The sequence below is a fragment of the Artemia sp. Qi Xiang Cuo genome, chromosome 1 (genome assembly GCF_049724085.1).
Source record: "Artemia sp. Qi Xiang Cuo chromosome 1, ASM4972408v1, whole genome shotgun sequence".
NCBI classification, from domain to species: domain Eukaryota; kingdom Metazoa; phylum Arthropoda; class Branchiopoda; order Anostraca; family Artemiidae; genus Artemia; species Artemia sp. Qi Xiang Cuo.
Window position 1 is genome coordinate 68,001,180 of NC_142794.1, and position 23,731 is coordinate 68,024,910.

A 23,731-nucleotide genomic window follows, 5' to 3' on the forward strand; every position below is an offset into this window, starting at 1 on the left:
TTTTTATTCATTTGATATTTCTTCTTTTGCTTCTTACTGGCTATTGGGTATTTTTTTTAATATTTTCTTCTTTGTTTTTTTTTCATGGTATGCCAGTTCGGCTTTAGATCATTTATTCATTTGGAATCAAGATGCATTTTTATTTTTATGGAGGGAGGGCGTAAAAATTGTTTGTTGCTTGTGCCGTTTTTTTCCTGGTTGAATGACATATAATATTTTTATTTCTTCGCTTGATTTCCTTTTTGGCTATGCTTCCTCAAATAATAATATAATGTGTCTTACATTTGTCTGATTTTATATTTCGTTTGAATTACTATCTTGGCGTAGGAGGGATTCATGTCCCTTATTTTTTGCTCGATTAAGCTTTGGCTCTTTTTTAACCATTATTTGTTTTGTTTTTGTTTTTAATTAGCCTATTTGCTTTGTTCGGTTTTTGACGTATTGTCGGCTTAAAGTATAGAGCTATAGCTCTTAGTTCATTATATTGTAACTATACCTACACACACATATATATATATATATATATATATATATATATATATATATATATATATATATATATATATATATATATATATATATATATATATATATATTATATTATATATATATATTATTTTTTTATATATATATATATATATATATATATATATATATATATATATATATATATAAATAAAATTGCGCTCTTAGTTTCACTCTATAACAGCACTGTAGTATCCGAAAAAAATTTGAACAATTAACAAAGAAGGCCTTTGGATGTTCCTCCAACAGGTATGACACATCATACCTGTAAGATGTGTCATCTATAAATGATAATAAGCTCATATAACTATAAAAATTGGTTCAAATTTACATTAACCAGAAAGCAAACATGTCCACATTCAAAACTATGACAAAAGGATGGAAATATGATTTGTGTATCTATTCAATTAACAGCACACAATAAGCATGCAAAATAATGTATATACTGATATACTGATTAATTAATTAATATATCACTAACAGTAATATAAAATAAATACCTGCCCCCTTAAACACTTCAGCAAATGAAATAAACTGACAGTTTACAGTAGGATTATAAACATAACTCAAGAAAATACGTAAAAGAAGTTTAAATATTGAATATTATTTAAATTCTGGAAGAGGGAATAGGTTATGAATAGAGAGAATATTTTCAGACTCATAAATAAATTTCAAAACTAATTCAGTGACGCCAAAAAAAACTGAAACATCTAGCAAAAATATACTATATTTAAATAGAAAACACGAATTGAAGAAAAATCGTAGATTTTATCCAGTTCACTGTCTTGGTGTTTTTCAGGCAAATTTATGATTTTTTTTTTAGTCTTGTGGCCATTTTTGAAATAGTACTCAAAGCTCAGATGAGTTTAAGAGAATCCTTCTCGATTAGATATAAGAATAAAAGTACGAGGCTTACTGCATGATATTTAAGAATAAATAATAAATAAACCGTTTGCCAAAATAAGTTTTTGGCGCATGTTTTTACTTCTCTGTACTTTCGATCTTGTTGAGATTCCAATAAGTCTTAGGAACCAATTGTGTTCGAAAATAGTGGGCCGCAAGTCACGCAAGAGTGATCTATAATTATAAAATATTTTGATCAGGTATAAAAATAAAAATAAATGAATAAATAAAGATGTGTTTTAATGCATGTTATTTAAGCCCCGAGCGCAATGTATAAGTGAAATATTAATGTATAGTAAAAATTAGTATAATCTCAGTAGAAGTTTTCTGGCAATATTTCAGTTTTTTTTACCAATGATTTTTGGATAAGGTTGCTCTTAGTTTTCGCTATACAGTAACCAACGAACGTGGATGTTACCTTTTGTAAAATATATTTCCTCAGAAATAAGGAGGAGGGGCCAATCTCGATGTTTTCCCAATTTTCAATAAAGATATATAAAGAAATATTTTTCAGTAAAAACACCAAAGACAGGGAGGAATTTTTCAAAATCTCGGAAGCGGGGGGGAATTCTTGGTATTGTTTGAAAAACGGTCAGAAATTAAGTAAAAAAAAAAAAAATTTCAACTTCAGTGAGGATGGAAATGTCCGGGAGGAATTTAAGGGTATATGTGTATTTTTCGTTGGAGGAGGAACTTTTCACGGAGGAGTTTTCCGTGAAGGGAGGGAATTTTTCATAGAGGGTGAGCCAGATTGACTGGCATTTTTTGAAAAACGATCAGAATAGAAATCACAAGTTTGTTCAACTGAAAGTATGGAGCAACATTAAAACTTGAAACGAACAGAAATTATTCCTTATCTGAGGGGGCTGCCCCTTCCTCACCTTCGCTCTTTAAGCTAAAGTTTAATCTTTTGTCATAATTTTTTAAGAAAGACTGGTCAAACAGTTCGTGGTAACGAACTGTAAGTAAGGAGCACAGTATAAAGATATAGCAGTAAGTTTACCGCTGATAATTTCTGGCTCTTCATTCTCGGTGTGAACAAACAGCTCCTCCCACTTATTCTTGTATTAGCGTGTACAAACAGCTCCTCTCATTTGATCTGCCATCAGCGGTCCAATTACCCTGGAACACGAATTTTGGCAGAAACTTTCTCAAAATGCCTTTGAAACCAACTTGAGACTTCGAAACCTATTTTTAATTCCTAAAAACATCTAATAATAACATTGCACTACTAATTACCGATTTTCATATATGTATTGGAATAAATTAATTTAAAATTAGTTTCTTCAATATTTAGTGTTCCAACGTTGAAGCCAAGTCTCGCGTTCAAGAGAAATCTGACTTGTCTACCCGTGAAAAGATCTAATGTCACTTATGTTTCTACGTTCTCTGGAGCACTCGCACCTCGGTCCGGGTTTTTTATAATGGGTGAGATAGGGAAAGATCATACTGCCTATAACTTATATACTGTGGTAAGGAGCGACACGGCTCAATAGTAACCGAAATTCTAAAAATCTGAATTTTGATACCAATAGATGCATAAAAAGACTTGAATTTTTATGCTGATTTCAGATATATAAGTTTCATCAAGTTTACTTTTAACCCATTAAAAGTTTCGAGCCTGCGAATATTTGCCTTATTTCCGAAAAAAAGGAATATTGAATCATAGAATCTTCACGAAAGATCACAAATGCGTGTTTTTTTTCCTTCTTCTTTTTCTTGCCATGGATGATCGTGTCGACCCAATGGTCCTAGAATATCGCGAGAGGGCACCTTCGAATGGAAATCAAAAGTTCTAGTGTCGTTTTTAAGTGACCAGCCCCTTCCCACGCTAGTCTTTTTTACCAAAGTCACCCAATCCAAATTTTGAGATAGCCATTTTGTTCAGCATAGTCGAAACATCTAATAACTATTTCTTTGAGGATGACTTAATCCCCCACAGTCCCCGGGGGGAGGGCTGCAAGTTGTGAACTATAGTATTGAAGTATACTGACGTTTTCAGGGGGGGGGATTTTTCTGGTTGAGGGGTCAGGGGGAGACGGTTAGGTGGCAGGATCTTTCCATGGATGAGTTTTTCATAGGGGAAGGGAATTGTCCATAAAGGGGAAGGGAATTTCCCAGCATTATTTCCCAGCATGATCGTAAAAAAACAATCAGGAATTAAATAAAAAGACAAGTTTTTTCAACTGAAAGTAAGGAGCAACATTAAAACGAACAGAAATTATTACGTATATAAGGGGGTTTTTTCTCCTGGTCAATACCTCGCTCTTTACGCTAAAGTTTTTTAGTACTTTCAAAATAGCTATTTATTCTAATTAAACCCTTTGCGATTCAGGGACCATTCTTAAAGAATTGGGGAAAAATAATCAAACTTTAGCGTAAAGAGCGAGGTAATGACGAGGAGAAGAACCCCCTCATATACGTAATAATTTCTGTTCGTTTTAAGTTTTAATGTTGCTCCTTACTTTCGGTTGAAATTTTTTTTTTATTTAATCAAACACAAGGGACGTGGAATTTGAATGATAAGGATTTTTAAAGGACTTTAAGACTTAAGCGTAAATGGCGAGAGTTGAGGAAGAGGCAGCTTCACTCACATACACAATAATTTATCTTTTTCTTAAGTTTTAATGTTGCTCTTTACTTTCAGTTGAAAAAACTTGTTTTTTTATTATTTAATAATCGTAAAGGCTTGGGGAATTCTTCAATTGTAACTAGAATTTTACAACATCTTTCCCCTAAAGAAACCAACGGAATTATGGAGCATAAAACCCCATTTCTTTTTAGTTTTTCTTCGTTTTTATTTTCATTTGCAGTTCCATTCTGTCCTTTTAACCCTTTTCTTGTTCAATTTTGAATCTTCATTTTTCTTCAAAAGATCAGGTATTATTGATCAGGATTTGTATTTCATTCGTTATTGTGTGGTAAAAGAAGTCGGATGGGGAAATCATTGCAAAAAGGGGAAAATTTCAATCTGGCATGTACGGGGAGGAATATTATCTGGAAACCTCCTCCAAAATGGTTCCCCCCCCCATGGATGTATACACTTGATGTTATTTATCTGTTTCTGGTTTACCACTTTTGATATACCCAGATGATACAGGCTATTTTGATTTTTTTTAAAATAGAAGGCTACGTCCCTACAGATGATTCCATAGGCGTTCTTATGGAATATATTGACTTTTTTTTTTATTTATTTGGTTGAATTATTTTAAAACATGTCCAAGTTAATGAAATCACTTTCTTCAATTTCAATCTTATTGTAAATGTTTTATGTGCTAGGGTCGTCAAGCAAGGTTAAAAGAGATGTATGAAGACTCAGTTAAAGACAGTGAAACAAATATTAAGAGAACAGTGGATACCGACTTGGGTGTTTCAGCTCAAAATGCCCGCTCGCTTAAGGAGCAATTTGAAAAGGGGTATTGTGAATCCGATATAAAACATCGGACATTTGGTGAAGAGGATTTGAGTATGCTTGAGGTCGCCACTGCTAAACAGTCAAGAAGTTTGTTTAAAGAATTGGATGCCAATGCTGGAAAGATTGAGGTGACCTTGAGAAGATCTCAATCGCAGATGATTCCAGGAGAGCACAGGAGATCAGTAAGGGTTTTGCATGGTGTTCATGTAACAGATCTTCTCTGCACACTAACATCAGCTTAATCAAATGCTATAGGAACTTTTTGAGACTTGAAATTCATTTCAATTTATATGGAAAAAGCACTCATTCAATGATTAGGCTTGGGTGTAATACTGTTTATAACTTTTAATGGTTTTTGGGATCGCTACGCTGTTGCTGGTGCTTTTGTTGAGGTTTCATTTATTCTTTAAATTTTGCCCAACTGAGAAAGCTCAGGTTCTAATCGATGTCCTGCGTTCTTTAGGCTTGCTTTTGGTTAGAAATTAACTATTTAGAAGTGGACTAACAGGCTATACTGCTTTATTTACGAGACTCAATTTCTCTTTCGTTGATTTCCATTCCTGAAAGTTTTTAGAGGTGCACTGAGGTCCGGGAGGGGTAGTTGCCCCCTCTGCTCCATAGCAAATGCTGTCCCTGGTTGGGATACGCTAAACAATACAAAGAGTTGCCGGCCCTAGGATGACTATCACTGGTGAGAACATAATGATATGAAAACCTTAGTTTCACAACGATTTATGACTCACACTACGGCAAAAAATAAAGTCAATCCTGCTAATTAAAAGTCATTAAAAGCTGAAGGCTGAAGAATTGTTAGGGTTAGTAGAAGTAGGCTAAGAGACTTCTGAAACTAAGGGATTTCTGTGTATCCAAGTGAGCTGTAAGTTCAAAAGTTTTCGATTATGGTTTCAAGACCTGGGTCTCACGAGTCCTTATTTGTTCTCCCGTGTAAATTCAAGATATTAATGAACTTGTTATTCTTCATTTAATATGTTCACACTATTAAGCAATTGTGAAAGAGGGGAAACTGCGACATATTTTCAATGAGGATATTGTAGCACTATTTAGGTGTGAGATGCCCGAATAAGAGGTTCATGACCAATAGCCTTTGAGTACGTGCTAGGTGTGGGAGGTTCATGACCAATAGCCTTTGAGTATGTGCTGGGTGTGGGAGGTTCATCAGAGGTTCATGACCAATAGCCTTTGAATACGTGCTAGGTGTGGGAGGTTCATCAGAGGTTCATGACCAATAGCCTTTGAGTACGCTCATCTTTAAGTTTCTTTTAGTCATGCTTATCTTTTAATAGATTATTCTGCGATGTTAATAGCATTTAAATGTAGTTAATCCTTTACAATTTTGCTTTATTCATTCAAAAATAGTAGATTCAAAAATGGGGTCGTTGTATGAACTTTGCTAGCAAAAGCTTATGGAAAAGAAGTCTAAAACTCTGGAAAAAACCATTAAAATTAAAAATACTTATATGTGCATAAGATATTTTAAGTACTGAGGAAATAAAATCTGAGTTGAAATAAAATCTAATGGTTTGACCAAACTTTGATTTATCCAGTTTTGTTGCTTTTAAGTAATGTGCAATCAGGAGTATCAATTCAAGAAAATGTAGGGACAGGGAGACAAAATACATTTTTCAAAATTCTGGAAGGGGGGTATTTCTTTTTAAATTAAAGCACCAAAAAAAGTTATTTTTCAAAATCTAAGGGTGGTTGGAGGCTTAAGTAGAAACATACATAACTGTCTTTAATTAAAAAGACCTCCATACATGTAGTTATATAATTTTTCGTGTTTGCCAGTGCTAAATTACTAAAATAGAAAAACAAGTTAGGAGAAAATAAACAAAAAAATAAGCTCAAGACATATAGCGTCAAACAACTTAGGAAGGTTTAGCTTTCTTTTGAAAGTGTAGTCGTCATTGGGAATCAATAGATTATTACTGTTTGAATTTTTGCCGACGAAAAGTATAGTCAAATTTTTCATTTTTACGGTTTAACGTGGTAGCAATGACGAAAATTTGACCCTGTCCTAGAAACTTCATGATTTTGAAACCCCCAAAAGAAAAATCTTAGAAAATCGTAGTTTTCTACTATGAATAGACCTAAGATTTGTCTAGTCGGAAGAAAATGTTTTTATTTTGACGACCTTGGCTCTTAATGCATGTCTAGTCTCTAAGATTCCTTATGCCAAGAATAATACCTAATATATATGAGTTGAATGGTAAAAACGAAACACAACAAGTTCTATGTCCCTATGAGTTTGCCTAAGAATACTTTTCTACCCGAGAGATATTACAATGCCTTACTTTCTTTTGTTGACCATAACAATCTTTAGTCGAACTAACTAAGCATGTTAAGTTCGACGTAGATAATTTCGGAGACCACACTGCCTTTCCATGACGATAAATTAAAAGTTCAAAATAGGGATAAAATTCTTTTTAATAGACAGCGTATAATAAATTTCACAAAAATATCAAATATTTCGGTCACATATACAGTGACCGTCATCAGTAGTAAAACTAAACGAAAACAATTTAAAACAAAAGCTTATAAACTAAATCAAATAACACTATTTATTGTTTAAATCTCTAATTCTTTTCAACGCAAAGGTAGAAGCTAACCTCCTTAACCTTAATGGAATCGATTCATTAGCGTTCAATGATATAACATTTGGACAAAAGTCAACTACATTTGGTGAACTGAACTTTACTCTGTCAGATTTTAATAAATTATCATAGATAGAGTTCAGCCCATATTCACCTGTATCCCGATTCAAAGCAATATTCTTGAATGAGATTTTCTTTATTTCATGAGTTTCACCAAAATTTCGCTTTAAATCCCGATCACTACAAATGGAAGATACATTCTCAAACAAAATAAAATGGTCTGGAAAATTAAAAATATGTTCTGAAAGGGCTGAAGTAAAATCTTCAGACTTAGAATCTTGCTCTAAAGCCAAAGAAATAGAATGTTTATGTTGTAATAATCTTCTAATCGTCTAAAGATTCTATTTCTTCGGCTTTAAAGCAAGATTCTAAGTTAAAAAAAGAGTCTAAGTCTAAGAATATCTTATTCAAGAATATTGCTTTGAATCGGGATACAGGTGAATATGGGCTGAACTCCATCTATGATAATTTATTAAAATCTGACAGTAAAGTTCAATTCACCCAATGTAGTCGACCTTTGTCCAAATGTTATATCATTGAACGCTAATGAACCGAATCCAAGAAGGTCAAAGAGGCTAGCTTCCGGCTTTGTTTTGAAAAGAATTAGAGATTTAAAGAATATGTAGTTTTATTTGATTTAGTGTATAAACTTTTGTTTTAAATTGTTTTAGTTTAGTTTTACTACTGATAACGGTCACTGTATATGTGGCCAAAATATCTGATATTTTTTATGAAGTTTATTATACTGTCTATTAAAAAGGATTTTATCCCTATTTTGAACTTTTATTTTATTATGTTAAGTTCAGAAGGGAAAACAAAACTGAGAAGAAAGAAATTTAGAGACAGTAAATATAAAAACCAACAAATTTGAAGTCGAACTGACAAACAAGAAAAAACTCAGAAGAGAAAAAAGGCTAAGAAGAAAGGAATTTTCAAAATGGAAAAACCTTTTATAGTTTTTTCTTTTCTTTTGACTGGCCTTAAGTCCCATTTTTCTTAGCTTTAAGTTTTATTTTTTCTTCGAGTTTTAAAATCCGATGATAAGCAAAAAAGTTTTATAGCCAATATCAGCCATACTTTGCGTTTTTTTTGTTGTTTTTTTATAACATAAGTATTTACTATTATAGATGTAGAAAGCATAGACAGCATTAATCAACATGGATGATATAGATACCATGGGTGCCCATAAGCTGAATTTTATGGGGAGGGGGGCTGACCTGGTCTAATCGGCACTTACAATGCTGTATACTAGAAATCTCAAAACAAAATAAAAATATAAGGCAGCATCGTTCAGCCAGGGAGGGGGGCTGGATACCCCTGCCCCTCCCCCCTTATGGGCGCCCATGACATATACCAACATAGATAGTACCAATTAGGCAATAATAATTCTTGCATGTTGTGCTTACTGAATAGATATAGTTCATTTCGGATTATTTTTATGAAACTAAGAGATTTATTGTCGTTTTTTATTAATGAGTTATTCTGTAGTTTTTTCTTTCTTTTTGTTTTTTTTTTTTTTTTTTTTTTTTTTTTTTTTTTTTAGTTCAGGTCATTTTTGGCGGTTCAAAAACAAATATTCCTTGGAAAAGAAGTTTTGGTTGATTGCGGTTGAATTTTTTGGGTCTGTTAAGAAATGATGTCAAATATTTGCTTTATAGACAGAGTAAATTAGAAAGAACACATCTCAAGATTTTGAATGCGCCATTAATCTATACAGCAGTAATGAAAACCATATAATCATATGATTACCCACCTTCTGTGCTATCGTATCTGCCAAAAATTGAGCATTGGGTTTCTTTGCTTTGAATAAATCTCTCAGAACTCAGTTCATAATTTTGAGGAGTCTGAAATATCTAAAATACATGTATATTTGGTTTATTCCCAGTAAATAAATCTGGCATTCGATTTTTGGCCGATGTGCAAGATAAGGGGCGATGTGGTCAATCTAGGTTAAAAGCTGATTTTTAGTGAATTACTTCATTTGTGCCGGCTAATATATCCTCAAACTAGTGTTTCCAATTCTTTAAACAAGCATTCATTGTGGAACGGGATTCCCTGAAATTTCAGCCAATTTTGGGACTCTAGTATGACCGAAAAAACAAACAAACAAACGGGGAGCTCGGGAAAATTTTGAATAATTTCTTGGATTTTAAACTGTAAAATTATTTTGAATTTTAGGGGTTGGCCCAAAATACACATTTTTCTTAATATAAAATTTTGATTAAATTAAAGCTAGAATCAATATTTAGGTCTGTTGGCCCTGTTTGGAAGAATCAACTACATATTCTTGTAATGCTTATGCATAGCATATAAAGGAGTAAAAGACATATTGTCTGTCGATGTTGGCTGAGAATTTTCGTTAGAAGTAAATGCGGAAAAAATTATCCGTCTAGAGATGGAAAGAATGCGCGTTCTGGAATTGGAAAAAAAAACTTTCTGGAAACGGAAAAACACACTTTCATATTAGATGTACTTTAGGGAAATACAATTTGAAATATAAAAGCTTGTATTTTTTTTTCTTTAAACTTTATGAGTTCTTGCAACCTCGGCTGTTCTCATGGGAATGCCCCCGGGGTTCAAAACGAGTTCAAAGTTTTCGGGAAATTTGAAATTCTACCTAATAATCTGTTGCCAACCTATGTTTATCACATTGACGCTTAAGACTGTTTTGAATATGGCCCATCATAAGCTGAATAATTAGTACAAAAGCTCAAATTTATTTTGCCTATAGATCTATAGGAAATTGAAACACTTTTTGCCACTTGCACAGTTAAGATTTGTTGAAGGAACATTCAGTATATTCTAGATCGTTCATGTCTCGAGTGACATTGTCGTGTAAATATACCCATATGCAGGTCTAGAGGGAGTCATCAAATCGGTTAAAATAATTTTATTGGTATATTTTGGTCAGAGTTGTTTATAGTGATAATTTTAATAGTCTGTTAATTAGAGGCTGAATAGCAATCACTACTATTACTGCTGACAAGGCATCGTACCAAGGTGCATCTTTTCAGCTAGTGCAGCTGTTGCTGCGCCTAAATTACATGCTTTGGACGCTTAGGATTATATATATATATAAATATATATATTTATATATATTTAATATATATATATATATATATATATATATATATATATATATATATATATATATATATATATATATATATATATATATATATATATATATATATATATATATATATATATATATATATATATATATATATATATATATATATATCATATATATATATATATATATATATATATATATATATATATATATATATATATATATATATATATATATATATATATATATATATATATATATATATATATATATATATATATATATATATATATATATATATATATATATATTTATATAATTTTAATTGTCTGTTAATTAGAGGCTGAATAACAATCACTACTATTATTGCTGACAAGGCATCGTACCAACGTGTATCTTTTCAGCTAGGGCAGCTGTTGCTGCGCCTAAATTACATGCTTTAGACGCTTAGGATTTTATATATATATATATATATATATATATATATATATATATATATATATATATTGACCTGCAGAAAAGCTCTTAGACTCTCTTTCCCTAGGAAGTTGATATTTTATCAAAAACGACTTATGGTCACGTTTATTGAGACATTATCAGTCCAAAACATAAATTCCTTGTTTTATGCTCATTGAAAACTGGTAAAAGTATAACAAGTCATAGTGCGCAAGTCAAATACCAGATAGTGGGCCTATTAAAATCGATTTAGTAAGTCAAATACCAGATAGTGGGCCTATTAAAATCGATTTAGTAAAAGGAATAGAGGCCAGATTCTGTAAAATTTTACTGTCATGTTTCGCCGTTAACTCAGAGTCTCGCTATTTCAAAATGGAGGAATAGAATAAATGACAAAAATCAGCCAAAATATAGCTTCTATTTCTTTTTATTCATATCTTAATGATCGTCTACTATAATTTACTTTGGGTATTCTTAACGTTGCTAGCTTTTTCTTTTCTTATATGGAAATATGATATCAAAGGGTTGGAATTATCACTGAGACCTGGCACGCACGTGATTTTTTATTTGGAAGGGGATGGGATGCAGGGTTGCCACCGTCAGTAGGATTTTACTAGATCTAGTAAAAAAAAATCTAGTAATTTAGTAATTTAAAAAAATTTAGAGGATCTAGTAAATTTCCCGAAATCTAGTAAAAACTAGTAAGAAGTCATGATTTATAGTAAACAAAACTTTTTTTTTATTTTCCTTGAATTCAGGGAAAAAAATTATCATAGACATAAGACTATTTACAATTTTCGCTTGTCTGTTTTACAATTTACGATTTTGCTTGTATGTCTCAGAGACAGACAAGCAGTCACCTATTTTCATAAACAGATACTTCACTTCCGGCGTCTAAAGGTTGACAAAATCAGCATTCTGTGTATCAAATCTTACCAACTAAAAATGAAGCTATAATGACACTTGGATTTGTGATGATTGGGAATCTATTGGAATCAAAACAAAAGCCAACCACCCAAGGTAATTAGGTGAATGTCCTCAGTTTGAAAATTTTTATTGAGGAAAAAGGAGCATGTTGAGACAAATTAAAAGTAAGTAGGAATGTAATATTGTAATATATATATCCAAAACAAGGATTTTTGAACTTGTAGGTTTCTGGAATTTTCAATCATACTATGACAACGAAAGAAAAGAGGAAAAGAGAAAAAAAAGAAGAAAAAGGGAAAAAAGATTGTGAAAATCGTATTGATTATCCTCCTATAGTAAAAATCGATGTTTGGCGGTGCGCGTGCGGCGTAGCCGCACGCGCTAAAATTTTTTTTGAGCATTTAGTAAAGACAGATACAATCTAGTAAATTTTTCCTCTCCGATTTAGTAAATTCTTCCAGGTCAGGGTGGCACCCCTGATGGGATGTACAGGTTCGAAAGAAAACTAAAAAAAATTATCGAATTTGTAATGACAAAATAGGTAATTACAGGCAATTTCATAAAGGTCTTGAGGTTTCGTGGGTTCAGGGATCGAAAGCACCCTCCTTCCGTATCTATACCTGATAGATGGGTTTTATTTACCTGGGAATGTGCTAAGAGGTTTATTACATTAGGCTTACGTATCAACATCTCTCTTGTTTTTGTTTTTTTTTGTTTTTTTTTTGTCTATTTATAGGGCAAAACTATGCAAATTTTATCATTTATAAATTTTTTACAATTACTTCCAGCTATTCCTTCAATCTCAAATTTCAAATGAAGTTGTTCGGTCTTCAGATGTAGTTGAGGACGTTACAGTGGAAACCCACGATATTGCTTCCCGATTTAAGTTTTTTGAAACTTTTAAGCAAAGACAGCAGGAAGAAAAGAAGGAACACAAAAGATTTAAAATCACACCTCCACGTGAACTACAACCGATACAGGTGTGCCTAATGCATGGAGTTTTATTTTTAAAGCATAATCAAATGTTTTGCAAAGGGTTTAATAGGGGCTGAGTGGAAATTCTACCCCTTGTGATGGAGAAACGAGTCAAAAGTCTCACCTTGCTCCTTAGGCTTTTGCATCTCTGGTTTTGCTTGAAGTTCTAAAAATTGAATTTAATTTTACGATATGTGTTGGTCTATATGGCTAGTTAACATCGCTGACAATAGATGGCCTTTGAATTCATGTAATCTAAGGGTCGACTGAACTGCTCTTGATGTTTCCTTCTTGATTGTTTTGATCTTATGTGTCTTTGTTTGAGTCAAGTGTAGATCAGGATGGTTGTTTAACATTGCTGACGATAGTTTGACCTTCTATGTCTTTGTTCGTTCTAACAAGTGTTGCTTTCACTGAACGCATGACTAATGTGACTTGTCTGCTTTTGGCACACTTCGATTTTAAGTAAAAATTTATTTAAATACGCACTTTGTTTTTAGCTAAAATACTTATTTTCCTTATTTTTCCTTTTTTAAAGTTTGCCTTTTGTTGGCTACTTAATTTACTTAATGTTGCCGAAGACACCTGACTAATCCGAAAGAGTTTTTATCATAACCATTTTGGGCTCTCAATGGTTTATTCAGATTTTAAGGAAAAAACATAATCCGTAGTGCACGAAATGGCTTGTTTAAGGTTCACTCTAAAGGGTGAAGTTCTTTCAAACATGGTTTTTATTCAATCAGCCTTTAAAGATGGTGGCAAAATTTTCATCCCCTAAAAAGAGAAATATTTTATTCTCGTTTTGATCGTATCAGACGTCAAAAATGTTGTAAGACTGAACTTTTAATTTTGTTTTTAATTTGTACTGAGGCCAAGATGTTGTCTCGTTTGAAGAGCTTTATACTCTCTTTGTGCTGGAGTTTTTCAGGTTGACAAGATGAACCCACTGTCACACACCGAGCTCTAATTACATTAGCGAAGAGCCACCCAGAACATAGTCCTCAAGATATTGTGTTTGAACGTCGATATGCCCTTATATGCCCGTCGATTGCCCTTATATATGCCTTTATTTTGGATGGTCCCCTAAGAGGGCTGTTCCATCAAATCTATCAATTGATTCTTTCCAACTGTTAATCTCTTATTAGTCATCTTTATCGTGCCTATGAATTATGCTATAAAAGATAATTCAGCTATATTTTACAAGGGAATGCTGGACTATTATTTCAGGAACCACAAGACCAAGAAGTTTACCGTGATCCAACTGTAATTAGAGCTGATGATAAAGTTGAAGATGAACTACCAAAAGACACGGCGAGAAAAGCCTTGAGTATATTCAAACAAATGGAAATTCAAGCTGCTCAGCAAGAATTGGCCAGCGGTATGTTTCTATTTTATACAATTGAAAAATCCATTGAAAAGCCAATTTAAATCATGAATGTTAGCTAATGAATAACCAGATAAGCTATTTGGAGTCGCAAAGTCTATTGTTAGAGGCTTCTGCCAGGAGGACTGGTGTAGTTAACTTTTTATTTTATGTGTATGCTAAATTTGACTTACCTTACCTTTTGGTTAATAGCTCATTATAGTAGACACATTCAACACATAAATTGTTATTCAGAAAGCAACTAAACATAAAAGCCGTCCGACTTGGATGCTTGAACTTTAGGATATCTTAAATATGTTCTCTTCTTTAGATGAAGCTAGCCATTGTCCAGCCCTGTATGATTACACTTCTGAACCAGTTGAAAGTGTGAACTAACTAGTTCAAAAATATAATTTTGTAGGGTACAAATAATTTCTACTGGTTCAGAGGTATTCAGTTAACTTAATTCTCATCCGACGTCCCTGATAAGTAATTAAAATAATTGTTTTGCTTTCCTTATCTGTAATGTGCATTGTTTTTGTTAACGGGAAGGCACAGGAGCCGAAAAACATGTTTTGAGGTCCCTCTGGCGGAAAAAATTCGCATTTAGTTTCACATTTTTCAAATTTTAATGTGGAGAGGCTGCACCAAAGTGTTATATAGCGGCTCAGCTTTTAGAATTTTTCCAACTTTTTTTTTTTTTTTTGCACTTATTCTGGTTTTTATTAAATTCCTAGAATGAAAGCATATTAAATTCTCACCCAATATGCGCATATTCTTAAATTTTGAACTTGTTATTTTAAAATTTAAGTCTATACACGATTTAAGTTTATACACGAGTTTTGAAGTCCTCGTAGTTTCATTTGTTTCTTTGTTTTTACTCTTTTCCTCTTTTTTCTCACAACTGCAGAACAGGTAAATAAAGTCAGAAAATATATGTATTTGATTGAGTGCATTTAGAACCCGTCAAACACAGCAGTGAAAAGACATAACAAGAAAGAGAGAAAAAAATATCCTCAAAAGAAAGATATAAAGTATTGCTAACCGTGTGTGTAGGCACATAACCTATGAAAAAAAAGAGATAAAAACTAATAACATAATCCCGAAAGCGTAAATAACTCCTTAATAGAAAACAACGAAAAAAAAGAAAAGAAACTAATGAGGCATAATCAGGACCCAATCTTGCCCTGTTTGTGTATTAATACCTGGAAACCGCAATTTGCTCAACTTTTATTTTGGTTGTTTCAAAACTATGGAGTTTTTTCTTCATATGGAGGTTTTTTTCATAAAAAAAAATCCGATTCGTGATTTTTCCTAATTGTATAAGATATACATCATTATGTAGGTTGCCACTTAGTCGATTCAAGCAGTCAGATTGCATTTTTACTGCCCAGTGTACTTTTAAGGCACAACTGGCCGTTCAGGAGGATCATAATTACAGGTTTAGCTTCAAGCAAATCTGCTGCTAGATTAGACTAGCTAGGGATGATTAGCTAACCAGCTACTAGAGGCTCGACTAAAAGTACAATATCGCATTGGGCTCATACGTATGATTCAAAGAATCTATTAACGGTTTACATTACGGAGAATAGTTTCTTTCCAATTTTTTGTGTCCTATTTATATTCTTTTAAGATAATATTTAACCTTTTGAAATAAATATTCGAATTTTAGTGGATACATTGATTTTTATGATAAATTGCTATAAAAACAGTGGCCATGAGAAGAAAAAGCCTATTTATACAAGAAAAAAGTAAAATACTTGCTGAATTGCTCTCTTTATCTCTATAACTCTTTAAATCCTCCACACTACCCTGTTGGGAAGAACCAACATTCGTTAATTTCTCCGTTACGTTGCCATTAACGAAGTGTTAAGCATTCTAAACTTAAAGACAGAAATCTTTATTTGGTAGCTAAGAGGGGATATTCTTGATTCCCATTCAGCATGAATCTGCATAAAAAGTCAAGGCCACGAATAGTCCCAGTGATACCTTAAAATGAATTGTTTTATTTTTCACTTGGTGATAGTTTTATAGTATTTTAAAACTCATAATATTTTTTTTTAATATAAATTGGCGATAAGCTTGCTACTTGTCCCTGCAAAAAAAGAGATCCAGCAACCAAGGCCGTATACAGGGGGGGGGGTTACCCGGTTTGAACACCCCCCGAAATTTTTGACCGAGTCGAAAATAAGTCGAAAATTAGTAAAACCTAGGTAAAAATCAGTATAATTAGTCGAAAACTGAGTCGAAAATTAGTAACCCCCCCCCCCCCGAAAAATTCAAAAATTAGTAACCCCCCCCCCCCCGAAAAAAATCCTGGATCCGCCCTTGCCAGCAACTGAAACGTGGATTTAATGCTGTATGTGCCCGCAGAGATTCTTTATTCTGAAGAATCTTTATCCTTAATCTTTTTTTATAAAAGGTTTTTTTTAGGTCCAAAGCCTTTGAAACGATTCACTCCTCCTCCTGAATATGCTGGTGGAGATTCGGAAAGTAGTGAAGAAGAAAGTGAATATGAGTCAGAAGAAAGTGAAGAAGAAGAAAGTGATTCAGAGGAAGTGGATGAGGGGGTCATTAAATCATCTCACAAAATGGAGGATGAATTCTTAAGAGTGGTAAAACTTAATTATAACTACGTTTGTTGTGTATTTTTAAAGTTTGCTAAACCATGCTTTGATGCTCAAACAAGGGATGTCAAATATACAAACTCCGAATAACTTTCAGGAATTGAAAGTTGTTCATGACCCAAAATAAAAATCCTCGAGTTTTTACTTTTCGCACAAGTTATTTTAGGTGAAATGATATTCCCCCCCCCCCCTCCCTCTCTCTTTCTTGCCATCTTGAAGCATGCTGTTGCTCTTATTGAAAAATATCTGGCAATTCGCCTCCGCATTACATTTTTTCTCAGTAATAAAGGTTAATGATCAACATTTCTTTTACAATTCTAGAAATGCATTTCTGCTTCTCCAGCTAATCAACCAAATTATTACAATATTCTTCTACATTATCTAATGTTAAGGAATTCATAATTTAAAATTAAATAACTTTGTTATGATGTCATATTAGTGATGCTACTCACGCTAGGCACCAGCGACCTGCTGAAACTAAAACTGTATCAAGTAGAATTACATCATCTAGTCTAGAACTACAGGCATGTTTCTTCATGAAATTACAAAACAGTGTTACAACCTTTTTTTTATACATTGTCTATCATAATATATTTGTTAACATAATTTTTGGATATTAAACATGCGAAACATCCATAATCCGCTAAAGCTAAAAGAAGCCACTTTACCCTCAAACAGCTTAAACCTGGTATCTTCCTGCGCAAGGCCAGATAGTTTATATCGACCGTGTTTTTAGACACACCGGTAGGTGCTGTAAATAAAATGAAAATATACCTAGCCTATTTAATTTCCACTAAATCAGAGTAGGCTTTGAAATAAATAATCAGCAATTTAACGATTGGGGTTGCCCCCTTTTCATTTTAGTCAATGTTATTGTTGTAATAATAAAGTTTTATGAAATGAATATTTCTTTCCCTCTCCTTTTTCTAATAATACTTTAAAAAGCTCTATCAGATTTTTTAGTTTTTAGCTCATCGTCATTTTATCGCAGGGCTCTTAACTGAATTAGATTTTTTATTATTTGGAAATCCTTTATTAAAATCTATGAATCAATATCCTTTGTTGAATTTGATATTACTTCATCCTATTCAATTTTTTATTTATTAAATTAATTTAATGAAATTAAATTGTATTTATTTAAGTTATTTAATTTATTCAAGTCATTAACTGTTAACTGCTTAAATACCGCTTATTTTCCTGAGGTAGTTGATGGCTTTTCATTTTGAAATAAAGGTTTGTCCTTTTAAACATTGAAGGTGACACCTTTCATCATATTCAATGTTGATGCACTAATAATCAAATTTCGTTTAAAATCTGATTAAAATAGTGTATGAATATGACGTTTATAATCCAATTCAGTCTCAATTCTAGTATAATTTAGCGAAAAAAAAATTAACACATACCACACCACCTTCAAATGCTAGGGTATGATATGCAGAGTGGCGGGACTAAATCTACACAGAGAACAAAGGAAATTCTCCTTTCACCTCAGAAGAGACTTTTCCGAAAACCTAACAATGGCATAATTAAATGTGCATCTCTCAAGAGCCTGCTGTTCTCCCGACTCTTGTTCTGTAGAGAATGCAAATCTAATTGTTTCAAATAACCAGTTTTATACCAAGATTGTTGAACAAGGTTATACACAGAACTATTCGTTCTTTGACGAGTGGCTAACCTTTGGGCTTAAGTATAATAAACTTCTTTAACAATACCTTTAAGGGTTGTGGATAATATCATAGGCAGCGCCATAGCGCTGCCTAAGTAAAGAGTGATATGAGAACAATGTATGGGGAGGGGGGTGTTGTTTTTAGACCAGGGCACTTTGTATAGAAGAATTTGTCATGAAACTTCGAAAGGGGCTCATTCGATTGGAGATTAAAAGGACTATTGCCCTTTTTACTAGTCAAAAGTGACTCGGGGGCAATCAGCCCTCCCCCATGCCCAACATTTCTCCAAACAAATCTAATCAAAGTTGTGAGATAGCCATTTTGTTCAGCGTAGTTAAAATGTCTAGAAATGATGTCTTTGAGGATGACAACCCCCCCCCCCCCAGCAGCCCTCAGGGCAATGGTTGTAAGTTATGACCTGGTGGCATATAAGGTTTTTATAGAAAGAGCGGTCGTATAAACTTTGGAGGGGGCTCATTGGACTGATAATAAGAAGTTCTAGGGCTCTTTTAAGATTTAAAGTGATCGGAGGGCAGCTACGCCCCCCCCCTTTTTGGTTTTAGACCAGGGCACTTCGTATAGAAGCAGTTGTTGTAGAAACTTCAAAAGGAGCTCACTCCAGTGGAAATTGCAACGTCTGTTGCCCTTTTTGACAGTCGAAAGTGATTGGAGGATAATCATTTCCCCAAATGCATTCAATCAAAATTTTTGAGATATCCATTTTGGTTCAGCATAGTTGAAAGGTCCAGTAATTATGTCCTTGAAGATGACACCCCCCCCCTCAGCCCACAGGGAAAGGGTTGTAAGCTATGCCCCGGAGGCATATAACGTTTTTAGGCAAAGAATGGTCGTATATACTTCGGAGGGGGGACTCATTGGAATTGGAAATCAGAAGTTCTAGCGCCCTTTTTAAGAGTCAAAGTGTCAGAGGGTTACTAGCCCCCCCCCCCTTTCGGTCTATTTCCCCAAATGCATCTGATAGACATTTTGAGATAATCATTTATTCAAAAACAGTCAAAAGACCACGTAACAAGGCTTTTGGGGTTGGCGCAACCCCCTAGAGTCTATGGGCAAGGATTGTAAGTTTTGCCCCCGGTGCGTATAACCTTTTATGGAAGGTGTGATTATGTGAACTTCAGAGGAGGCTTGTTTGATTGAATATTTAAAGTTCTAGTTCTCTTTTTAGAGTCAAAAGTGGTAGAGGGTAACTAGCCCCCCTCCCCTCCCTGAAACTCTTTTCCACAAACGCATCCAATCAAAATTGTGAAATAACCATTCTGTTCACAATAGTCCAAAGAGCATATAACAATGCCATCAGGGTGGACGCAACCCTCCAGAGCCCAGGGATAAGGGTTGTAAGTTATACCCCGGGTAAATAAGGTTTTATGGAACGGCTGGTCGTTTAAATTTCGGACCGAACGGGGCTCATTTGATTTAAAGTTGGAAGGTCTAGTGTCCTTTTTTAGAGTCAAAACTGAGTGGAGGGCAACCAGCCCCTCCCCTACAAGCCTATCGTTCTCCAAATCACATCCAATCAAAACTTTAAGAGAACTATTTTGTTCACCATTGTTGAAAGGTTCAGTAATTATGCCCTTGGGGATGTCAATCTCACCACTGTCTTCAGGTAAGGGCTGTAAGTTGTCAGTAAGGGCTGTAAGATGCTAAAAAGTACTAAACGCAGGATCTCGTGTTTTTTACTATTCAATCTTTTTTATTTTTCTCGCTTTTTAAGAGACTTCGTGGTTATCTTTCAATTTGCTTATACACTTTCTTCTTTCAGACGAACGAACGAGCCATTGCCAAAAACCTGAGAAACAAATTTGAAAGATGGGAAGCAGAAGTTGAAAAAGAGAACCGACTGAATCATAGCCAGTCTCATTTGTCCCTTTACGAAGAAGAAGGTATTGAGCACTCGTTGGAAAGCACCAGAGATATTAAAGCCCGGTTCGAGGCCTTGAACAATCAGCCTACCACGCCTGTGATTGAGCAGAAATCAAGGACTAAAGTACATAGATTTGTGGTAAGCAGTTTTAGATGTTGCTACCTTTAAGACTTACTACAGGATTCTCTAATGTTTCTTTCTATATGTTTTTATGAGTAAAAATCTAGATTTTTGCTTTAGGCCAAATCAGTAAGCTTTGTCGTCTTATAGGAATTTTTGGAGATTCACATTTAAGGAGGATCTGGTGGCTCTTAAAAGTCAACATTATCTCGTATTTCTCGACGAATTCTGGCAGTTGCATAACTTTTTCCCTCTCATAAAGCACTGATTCCCTTAGTTGGCACTTTTTCATAATTCTCACTTTAAGGGGATCTGGGGGCTTACAAAGCCCAGCGTATCTCGTATTTTTCTTTTCAGGGGGAATCTGGCAATTGACAATCCTTTGCCCTTTTATAAGGCGTTGATTCCCCTAGTCAGCATTATTTTGTGATTCTCGTTTAAGAGAAATTTCAGCTGCTCGGTCGGCTTATGCCAGCTTATGCCGGCTTATGAAGCATCGATTTTATTGCTGAGTGGTTTCTTCTGCTCTTGAGCGCAAGAACTATTCTATAGGTTGTCAGATCGTTAAGGGATTTTGATAGTCCGGTCGTATGGGTGGGAATGTTTTTTTTTTCAAAACTGCTCAAATATTATGGACAAAATAAAACAATAAACTAAATTCTAACAATTTGAAGGGTATGCCCTGAAGTCTTCCTCTGTATACTTGGCTGAAAAATATGTGTTGCCATCTGACAACACTATACGCAAATCCTTAAATTTCTAAATGAGTTTTAGTTTTGCTTTTGTTATTTCTGCAATTTTTATTAGTTGTACATTTTATTTTATTTATTTTTTTATACGGAGCAATATAGACAACCAGTCTTTTCTGCTGCGAAAAGATAGTCTGTCTTTGTTGCACAGATGCATCTTTGAAATCAGTTCGTTAATGTAAAATATAAATTCCCATAATCTGTTCATTTATATATGTCGACTTTCAGCTGTGATCTACTGGGGACTACAGGAATCGCTTATAAACGTAATTGTAGCCGAAAATGTGCCTTATTTTCATTGGCTCTACTTTTGTGACGTTTTACTCGGCTCTACTTTTGTACTTGTAACCAGTTATTTTTGTGTGTGTATTAGCAAGTGGAATCTAATATATCTATTTGAACATGTGAAGATTAGCATCGCATACTGTAACCAGATTGGATCATCTACACGATACTGCCATATGATTAAAAAAAATTTTAACCACAGTATTTTCACAAGTATTTTCTCTGACCCTCTGTACATAATCTCAACGAAATTTATATTTGATAGTTTTTATTGAATAAATTTTTTTTTACTGTCTGGTGACAGGATTTTAATTGACAATTCAAACAATAAATGATAATCTTGGATTCAAAATCAATTGAGCCAATTTCAATTGGGGTTTTTTGCGTCAAAATACTGAATTAACCCTTTTATTGTTTTATCGAACCATAATTACTCAGGGAATATTCAGAAAAAGGCCCTAAATGATAAAATAAGAATTAATAAAAAGAACCGAAATTTCAGTGTACTACTATTTACTACAAACAACTCGTTGCAACAAAAAGGTGCGTCAGGATGAAAGTCAAAATGCGGATGAAAGAACGCAAAAAAATCCATTTCGTGCGGCTCTTTGCTGCCTCTCTCTCTGCACATTTAAGCTTTTGGTTCTCATCATATAATTTACTTCATGTTGGCGATTAAACTTAGCCAAATATGTCAACAGATTCCCTCAAGACAAGGATCAATAAATATATTATATATATATATATATATATATATATATATATATATATATATATATATATATATATATATATATATATATATATATATATATATATATATATATATATATATATATATATATATATATATATATATATATATATATATATATATATATATATATATATATATATATATATATATATATATATATATATATATATATATATATATATATATATATATATATATATATATATATATATATATATATATATATATATATATATATATATATATATATATATATATATATATATATTTGCTATTGAATTGTCTTTTATACAGCCAATTAGACTAAGTTCATTCTAAATATATATTGTTTATTATTTATTATTGAGAAGTGCCTGAGTTGTCAAACACCTTTCGTCCACAGTTTTATAGATTATGAGCAAGCGTTTGATTCTGTTAGCAAAGGTCTTATCTTTGTATGGTATACCAGACAAATATATTGAAATGATAAGTGCTATGCATGAGAATAACACTGCTACGGTTAAGGTAGGAAACGAGGTTAGCAGCTGGTTTTGTATTAAATCAGGAGTTAAGCAGGGCTGTGCTCTATCCTCCTTTATATGGATTATTTTGATGGACTTTGTCTTAAGCAGCACAGAAAAGACAATGTGAGACCATGGAATCAAACGGAGAGAAAAAACTCTCCTGGACTTAGATTATGCTGATGATTTAAGCATCCTAGATGAAAGTGTTTGCAAAATGAATGAACTTCTGAGGTTTTGCGAGTTTCAGGGTGCTAGAATAGGTTTGAAAATAAATGTTAAGAAGATTATGTCATTAAGAATAGGAATAAGTGAAAATAAAAGGTGACGTTGGGTAACGAAAATATTAATCAGATGGGCAGCTTTACTTACCTTGGTAGTATTATTAGTAAAGACGGTGGGAGCACTGAAGATGTTAAAAGTAGATTAGCCAAGGCTCAGGGTGTTTTTTCACAGTTAAAAAAAAGTTTAGAAGAATAGGAACATAAGTCTGCAAACCAAGATTAGCATATTGGAAGCTACAACGATGACAGTGGTCAAATATGGTTCTGAAGCATGGGCGCTCCGAAAAGCCGATGAAGATTTGCTAAATGTTTTCCAGAGACATTGCCTACGGATTGTTTTGGGTACCTGGCTGACTGATCGTATTTCAAACAGTAGCTGTACGAAAAGTGTGGTTCCTTTCTGCTTTCTAGGGCTATAATGAGAGAAAGCTTAAGATGGCTAGAGCACGTTCTGCAGATGGAAGATGACATATCGCCAAATATCGTCCTTTTTGGCCAACCGTCTAGGACCATACAGAAAGAAAGCCGTCCTCGTCTGGGGTGGGAGG

At 33.4% G+C, this 23,731-nt stretch overlaps 1 protein-coding gene across 31 annotated transcripts in view; it reads left to right on the forward strand.

The window, feature by feature from the left end:
- Positions 1-23,731, forward strand: part of LOC148956633 (uncharacterized) — a 204,917-nt gene that overhangs the window by 167,469 nt on the left and 13,717 nt on the right. For 26 of the 31 annotated variants that reach the window (XM_089086197.1, XM_089086274.1, XM_089086186.1 and 23 more), the window contains 5 exons: positions 4,708-5,025; positions 12,763-12,954; positions 14,177-14,327; positions 16,746-16,927; positions 20,387-20,626. In XM_089086197.1, the coding sequence (XP_088942323.1) occupies positions 4,708-5,025; positions 12,763-12,954; positions 14,177-14,327; positions 16,746-16,927; positions 20,387-20,626 (1,083 nt within the window). The remainder of the gene's footprint in view (positions 1-4,707; positions 5,026-12,762; positions 12,955-14,176; positions 14,328-16,745; positions 16,928-20,386; positions 20,627-23,731) is intronic. The other 5 variants (XM_089086300.1, XM_089086313.1, XM_089086255.1 and 2 more) reach the window with 4 other exon arrangements.